This window comes from Arachis duranensis, chromosome 4 (assembly GCF_000817695.3).
Source record: "Arachis duranensis cultivar V14167 chromosome 4, aradu.V14167.gnm2.J7QH, whole genome shotgun sequence".
In the NCBI taxonomy this organism is placed as follows: Eukaryota; Viridiplantae; Streptophyta; class Magnoliopsida; order Fabales; family Fabaceae; genus Arachis; species Arachis duranensis.
Genome location: NC_029775.3, coordinates 39,599,685 through 39,607,323, shown reverse-complemented (window position 1 = coordinate 39,607,323; position 7,639 = coordinate 39,599,685). Strand labels below are relative to the sequence as shown.

Here is a 7,639-nt window from a genome sequence, read left to right as displayed (position 1 = left end):
AAAATAGCAATTGATTGAATTCACAGAGTTACAAGGGAATTTGGAAGCTCACTGGCGTGAAAAAGCCAGTAAGAAATATTTTGGGCGTTGAACGCCCATAAGAAGCACCTACTGGGCGTTCAACGCCAGTAAGGATAGCCATCTGGGCGTTAAACGCCATAAAGAAGCACCTTCTGGGCGTTCAACGCCAGATTTGCAGCATCTTGGGCATTCAGAAAAACACCCAGTGACAAAGAACTTCCTGGCGTTCAATGCCAGAAAGAAGCAACAGCTGGGTGTTGAACGCCCAGGAGAAGCAGCAATTGGGCGTTAAATGCCCAAAACATGCAGCGTTTGGGCGTTTAACGCCAGAATGGTGGGGAGGAGGAAAATTCGTTTTTCTTCACAAATTTTCTAATTTTTATGTTTCAATTCATGATTTCTTGCATAAACATGTTTCAAAATATCATCCTTCAATTCCAAAAATTTTAATCCTAATTTCTAAAATCCCTTTTTCAAATATATCAAATGTATCTTAATCCATAAAGACAAATCTTTTTTCCAATTCAATCCAACTCTTTTTTTTTAATTCAATTATCTTTTAAAATCTTCTTTCAAAATAAAAATTCAAATTTATCTTTTCCAAATATAATTAACATCTTTTTTATTTTAAATTATATCTTTTTCATATTATATTTATCTTTTATAAATCATATCTTCTATCTTATCTTTTTTCTTATTTTCGAAACCCACCCTCCCCCCTTATATCCACATTCGGCGCCCCTCCCATCATCCACCATTCCACACTTGCTCTCCTCTTATCCCTCTCCTTTCTTTTCTTTTGTTTGAGGACAAGCAAACTTCTAAGTTTGGTGTGTTTATCCGTGATCACAAAAACATAATCACTAAGCTCATGGCTCCTAAACATGATTGAGAACCGACAGATGATTAGCCGTGCTGTGACAGAGCATTTGGACCATTTTCACTGAGAGGATGGGAAGTAGCCATTGACAACGGTGACACCCTACATAGAGCTTGCCATGGAAGGAGCCTTGCGTGTGGGAAGAGGATTACAAGAGAAAAGCTGAAATAAAGCAGACAAAGCATCTCCAAAAACTCCAACATATTCTCCATTAATAAAGTAACAATTATATATTTTATGCTCTTTTATTCTTCTAATAATTCAAACTGATAATTTTAATTGATATCCTGACTAAGAATAATAAAATAAACATAGCTTGCTTCAAACCAATAATCTCTGTGGGATCAACCCTTACTCACGTAAGGTATTACTTGGACGACCCAGTGCACTTGCTGGTTAGTTGTGCGGATTGCAAAAGTGTGATTGCAATTTCGTGCACTAAGCCATGAAACTTGGGCATCATGTTGAGTAGTGAAGACTTTATTTCAAAATCTACAGCTACTGCTGGGTGGTGTGCCTGGAATGGTTGGAGCGTAATATCAGGGGCTCCTTCCTCCTGGATAGTGACTCTTCTGGGCGCTGCCATGTCACCTGCACGTAAATGAACTAGATCAGTAGAGAGGGAGCTTGTTTCTTCCTTAGATGACGGTTCAGGTTCATCCTCAAATAGGAGTCGCCGACGCCGAGCTTGCCTTATACGCGAAAGAGTTCTTTCAATTTCAGGGTCAAATACTGGCAAGCTTGGATCAGGAAGTGAACGCATCATTTAACGAAAGAAACGTACAGCTCATAGTGATAGAATGAAAAGAAAAATTGCAATAAAAATAAATACCAATCAATAAATTAGCACATTGTTGCAACTCCCCGGCAACGGCGCCAAAAATTGATGCGAGCAGAAATTGGTGAATTAAAAATTATTAAAATATATACGTTGCAAGAACTCACCAGAAATCCACTTATAAATTTAGAAAGGTGTCATAGAAATTTAAAATTAAAATACTGGGAGTATGAATCCCAGGTCGTCTCTCAACGAGTTGCAAAAAAGTGTGCTATTTTATTAATCAGATGTTTTTAAAAAGGTTTGAGTTGAGTAAACAGGGAATTAAATTGGAGAATTTGAATAATGTAAGTAAAAGCCTTGACTGGGAGTTGATTAGTTGGAAGCCCCATTATTGTTGGATTACTCTCTAGATTAATTGATAATTAAAGGTTATCCTATTTAGTTATCTCTTACTAGGTAAGGGAAAGTCAAACAAGTTGGAATGTTATGTCCATTCACAAGCTGCAACCCACTTAATAAAAAGGAATTGGTGTTAGTGACTAGAGGGCAATCCAACAATAAACCCAATTACAATCTTTCTTTTAAGCTTTCCAACTCGAAGGTTCCTTTCAATCAACTCCCCATCAAGTTAGGGAACTACTCGCTCATTGTGAATATAAAATTCATAACATATAAAAAGGAATTAAAGAAAGACATTGTAAATAAAAATCAAAATAATTAATTAAAAATAAAAGTAATCCTTGTATTAAATAATCCTAAAAATATTCCAATGGTAAAATTAAGCAAGGCAAAGGACATGGAAGAGTAAAGCCAAGTAAAGAAAACGAACTAGAATGACGAAGTCTTGATGAGGTAATAACTCTTCTCAGTATCCCAATGCAAAAAGTGGTGGAAAAATAAAATCCTAAGAACTATCAATGTGTAGAGAGAAAAACCTCGATGAGGAGTAAAAACTAGATCTAAAACTAAAACTGTGTAGAATGAATTGTTCTCCTGGTTTCTGCATGTTCTCTGGCTCTAGTCTGCTGTTCTGGGCCGAAAACTGGGTCAAAATAGGGTCTAAAATGGCCCCCAGCGAATTCTGCAGATTATGCAGATCGCGCACGTCACGCGATCGCGTCATCCATGCGGACGCGTCATTCGCGTTTTTCCCTGCCACGCGTTCGCGTCGTCTACGCTTCCGCGTCACTTGTGCTTTTCCAATCCGCGCGGTCGCGTGAGGCATGCGGCCGCGTCACTGCGATTTCTCCTCTTTTGCGCGAACGCGTGAGCCATGCGGCCGCATCACTTCTCGCTGGTTATCTCCTCACTTTCTCATGTTCCTTCCATTTTTGCTAGCTTCCTTTCCAATCTCCAACTCATTCATGCCCTATAAAGCCTGAAACACTTAACACACAGATTACGGCATCGAATGGAATAAAGGAGAATTAAAATGCATAATTAAAAGTCTCTAGGAAGCAATTTTCAGTCATGTAATAATTTCAGGAAAGAAATATAAATGCATGCTAAATTAATGAATAAGTGGGTAAGGATCATGATAAAACCACACAATTAAACACAATATAAACCATAAAATAGTGGTTTATCAACTGCTTATCACTTCTTTCTACGATCTGAACTGGTGATGCTTGATATGTTAAATTGTTTTGTAACTGTACTGTCTCTGGTTGTAAAATGTGATTTTCGTCGGGAATATATTTCTTAAGTTGCGAGACATGAAAAACATCATGAAGGTTTGACAGATATGGAGGAAGGGCTATTTGATACGCTACTAGACCGACTTTTTTAAGTATTTGGAAAGGTCCTATGTATCGAGGGTTAAGCTTTTTAGTCTTAAGGACTCTACCTATTCCACTAGTCGGGGTTACTTTAAGAAAAACATGGTCTCCTTCCCTAAACTCTAAGGTTCTACGTCTATTATCGGCATAGCTCTTTTGACGGCTTTGTGCTGTCTGGATCTTCTGACAAATTTCCTTTATCTTCTCTGTAGTTTCTTAAACTAAGTCTGGACCCAAGATACTAGCTTCTCCGTCATCATTCCAACACAATGGTGTCTGACATCTTCTTCCGTAGAGAGCTTCATAAGGTGCCATCCCGATACTTTGTTGGTAGCTGTTATTGTAGACGAATTCGATCAAGGGCAAATACTAATCCCAACTGCCTTGGTTGTCCAACACACAAGATCTTAGCATGTCTTCTAATGTTTGGATTGTCCGTCTGTCTCAGGATGGTATGCTGTACTCATGTGCAATTCTGTCCCCAACGCTTTCTGGAAAGCTCCCCAGAATCTGGAAGTAAACCTCGGATCTCAATCTGAAACAATTGACGAAGGTATCCCGTGCAATTATATGATTTCTTGAATATATATCCGTGCCAGCCTTTCTAAAGTATAGTCAACTCGAATCGGAAGGAAATGCGTTGATTTTGTTAACCTGTCCACAATTATCCAAATAGCATCGTGCCCTATTGAGGTCCTTGGCAATCCTGTGACAAAATCCATAGTGATCTGCTCCCATTTCCATTGGGGTATTTCCAAGGGTTACAGGGTTCCTGACGGCTTCTGATGTTCCACCTTCACCCTCTGACAGGTTAAACATTTTGAGACATAGTCAGCAACCGCTTTCTTTAAGCCCGGCCACCAGAACATTTTTTCAAATCTTAATACATCTTTGTCACTCCAGGATGCATGGAGAATCTACTTTAATGAGCTTCTACAAGAATCCTCCATCGCAAATCTCCAGAGCTAGGCACACAAATCCTGTTCTTGTACCTCCAAAGACCGCTACGATCTTGTTTTACAGCTTCTGGTTCCTCTACATTCATCCGTCTCAGCATCGTCATCATTTCTAAATCCTGTGTTTGTGCTTGCTAAATACTAATCTTAAAATCTGGTGTTATATGCAATTGGACCAGACGGACTCCACTTGACATTTCAGTCATAGTCAATTTAAGGTCCTCAAATTCCGTAAGTAGCTTTTCTTCCTTTATCATCATCCAAGAGATACTCAAATTCTTCCTGCTTAAAGCGTCTGCCACCACGTTCGCTTTCCCTGGGTGATAACTTAACTTGAAATCATAGTCCTTCAAAAATTCCATCCACCTTCGTTGTCGCATATTAAGATCTTTCTGGTCAAAGATATACTTTAAACTTTTGTGGTCGGAGAAAACTTCTAGTTGAGAGCCATACAAATAGTGTCTCCAGATCTTCAGAGCAAACACTACTACAGCCAACTCCAAGTCATGCGTTGGATAATTTTGTTCATGAGGTCTCAACTGCTGGGAAGCATAAGCCACCACATTCTTGTCTTGCATCAGCATACAGCCAAGTCCTTTATGAGAGGTGTCACAGTATACTTCAAATGTTTTCTGTGGGTCGGGTAGTACTGATACAGGTGCAGTTGTTAACTTTTCCTTAAGTATGTTGAAACTTCTATCACACTCAGATGTCCAAACGAACGGAACTTCCTTTCGTGTAAGGTAAGTCAGAGGTAAGCCTATCTGTGAAAATCCTCTGATAAACCTCCGGTAATATCCAGCAAGTCCAAGAAAACTCTGAACTTCTGTAATGGTTGTAGGTGGTTTCCATTGCACTACTGCTTCAATTTTTGAAGGATCCACTGCAATTCCTCCCTATGATATGACATGTCCCAAAAATACCACCTTATCTGTCCAAAATTCACACTTTGATAGTTTAGCATATAACTTCCGAGTCCTTAGTATCTGCAATATAGTCCTTAGATGTTCTTCATGCTCTCTTTCTGTCTTCGAATAGATGAGAATATCGTCTATGAAAACACTACGAACTGATCAAGGTACGGATGGAAACTACGATTCATGTAATCCATGAAAATCGCAGGAGCATTAGTTAGTCCAAACGACATAACCGTATACTCATAGTGACCATATCGAGTTCTAAATGCAGTCTTCGGTATATCTAATTCTTTTACTCAAATCTGGTGATAGCCCGATCGCAAATCAATCTTCGAGAACACAGTTGCACCTTTCAACTGATCCATCAAATCATCTATCCGTGGAAGTGGATACTTGTTCTTGATAGTGACTTTATTTAACTGTCGGTAATCTACGCAAAGTCTCATTCCACCATCCTTCTTCTTTACTAGCAATACCGGAGCTCCCCAAGTGATGCACTGGGACGAATAAATTTCTTTCCAAGTAGCTCATCCAACTGCTTCTTTAACTCTGGAAGTTCCAATGGTGACATCCGGTACGGTGCTATGGAAATCGGTCCGGTTCCAGGTACTAGTTCAATGCTGAATTCTATCTCTCGCTGAGGAGGAAACTCAGGTATGTCGTCCGGGAAAACATTGGGAAATTCCTTCACCACTCGGATTCGTTCTAAGCTTAATTCACTGACATTCGAGCTAGCCGCTAATAGGACGTACCCCTCACAATCACTCCCGTCTAAGGTAACTCTTACAGAATTCAGATATAAAGTATGACACAAAAATGGTTTAATATCTAAACCATTAGATAGAATAACAACAGTTCTTTCATAACAATCAAGGAAAACATGATACTTGGATAACCAATCTAATCCTAGAAGAACTTCTAAACCACATAGAGGCAAACAGATTAGATCATGTATAAAAGCCATGTTCCTAATAGTGAATGGTACTTGCAGGCACGCTAAACTGGTCAAAGCATTTTGGGATGTATGGGTATGAACAATTAGATCAAAGTTCAACTCAGAGAAATCTAGTCCCAACTCACGAGCAACAGTTAAAGAAATAAAGGAATGCGATGCACCCGAATCATACAGTACAGTTAGAAATTCATTTTTAACATAACACTGACCTTGGATCAGGGCGTCTGATTACATAGCATCATCAGCAGTCATAGCAAACACTCGACCTTGTTGCTGGGTTTGCGCTGGATTCTGAGTAAACCTCTTTGAGCAATTCTTAGCCATATGTCCTGGTTCATTACAAATATAACACTTGGATGTTCCAAACAAGCAGGGTCTATTACCATGATCTTTCCCACACTGCCTACATGCAGTATTCACCTGTGCCTGTTGGGGTCATTTACCATTATCCTGCCTTGGTCTACCTCCGTTTCCACCCATAGGGCGAGCAGGAGCGTTACCAACTTGTGGATTCCTTCGCTGTGGCACACCAGGTGTCTTGAAGTTTGTCCTTCGTGGTTTCCAATTATAACTATTGTAGTTCCTTGGTGGAAATCCTTGACGACTTGCTTTAGATGCAATTACCTTCTTAGCACATTCTTCCACTAACTTACACTTATTAACCAGCTCATCAAAATCTCGTATCTCCAATGGGACTACTGAACTCATCAGATCCTCACGAAGACCCCCTTCGAACTTTAAGCACTTCCATTCTTCAAAATTAGCAGGATTCCCTTGTCAAATCTTGAAGAAACGGCACAAGTCATCAAACTTACGGGCATATTCTGCAACAGTTGTGTTACCCTGTTTCAGCTGCATAAGTTCCATCTCTTTAGCGTCACGAGCTGCCCTCGAAAAATACCTCTTATAAAATTCATCCTTAAAAGTATTCCAAGGAACATCGCCTTCATCTTGTTGCAACAGTCGCTGTATCCCCTACCACCAATGCTCAGCTTCTCCTTCCAGCATATAAGTAGTGAACTCCACGTGTTGGCCTTCCAGAACATGCTGTGCTCACAGCGATCGTTCGATAGCTCGAAACCAATGGTCAGCATCAGTCGCAACAAGTGTACCTTTAAACTTAGGCGGTTTAACCTTCAGAAAAGTCACAAGGGTCATAGGTCTTTCGAGATTCCCCAAGTTATTCTCATCATTTCCACTATCTTTTCCATGTTCATTCTCATTCCCGTTTCTCACCCCAAGACGTTCAACAGCCCTAGTCACTACTACTGCAGCCTCGTGCACTGCCTCAGCCACAGTGTTCATAGTAGTCATAAACGTTTCCTGTTCCCTCTCGTAGTTAACATTAGGA

The 7,639-nt window shown here is 39.9% G+C and overlaps 1 protein-coding gene across 1 annotated transcript; it reads right to left on the bottom strand.

Moving 5' to 3' along the window:
- Positions 1 to 5,799: 5,799 nt before the first annotated feature.
- LOC110280477 (uncharacterized) lies at positions 5,800 to 7,155 on the bottom strand. Its single transcript, XM_021141537.1, has 3 exons — positions 7,104 to 7,155; positions 6,732 to 7,061; positions 5,800 to 6,512 (listed from the first exon to the last, which is right to left on the bottom strand). The coding sequence occupies exons 1-3, from the start codon at positions 7,153 to 7,155 to the stop codon at positions 5,800 to 5,802; spliced, it is 1,095 nt and encodes a 364-aa protein (XP_020997196.1).
- Between the last annotated feature and the right edge of the window lie 484 nt (positions 7,156 to 7,639).

Bases quoted from the DNA above. Each gene is read 5' to 3' on its own strand.
- LOC110280477 (XM_021141537.1), bottom strand. From the start codon at position 7,155: ATGGAACTTATGCAGCTGAAACAGGGTAACACAACTGTTGCAGAATAT. The intron at 7,062-7,103 runs GTAAGTTTGATG...AGATTTGACAAG, and splicing joins AACTGTTGCAGAATATGCCC to GGAATCCTGCTAATTTTGAA. The intron at 6,513-6,731 runs GTAAATGACCCC...CTATGTAATCAG, and splicing joins TAGACCAAGGCAGGATAATG to ACGCCCTGATCCAAGGTCAG.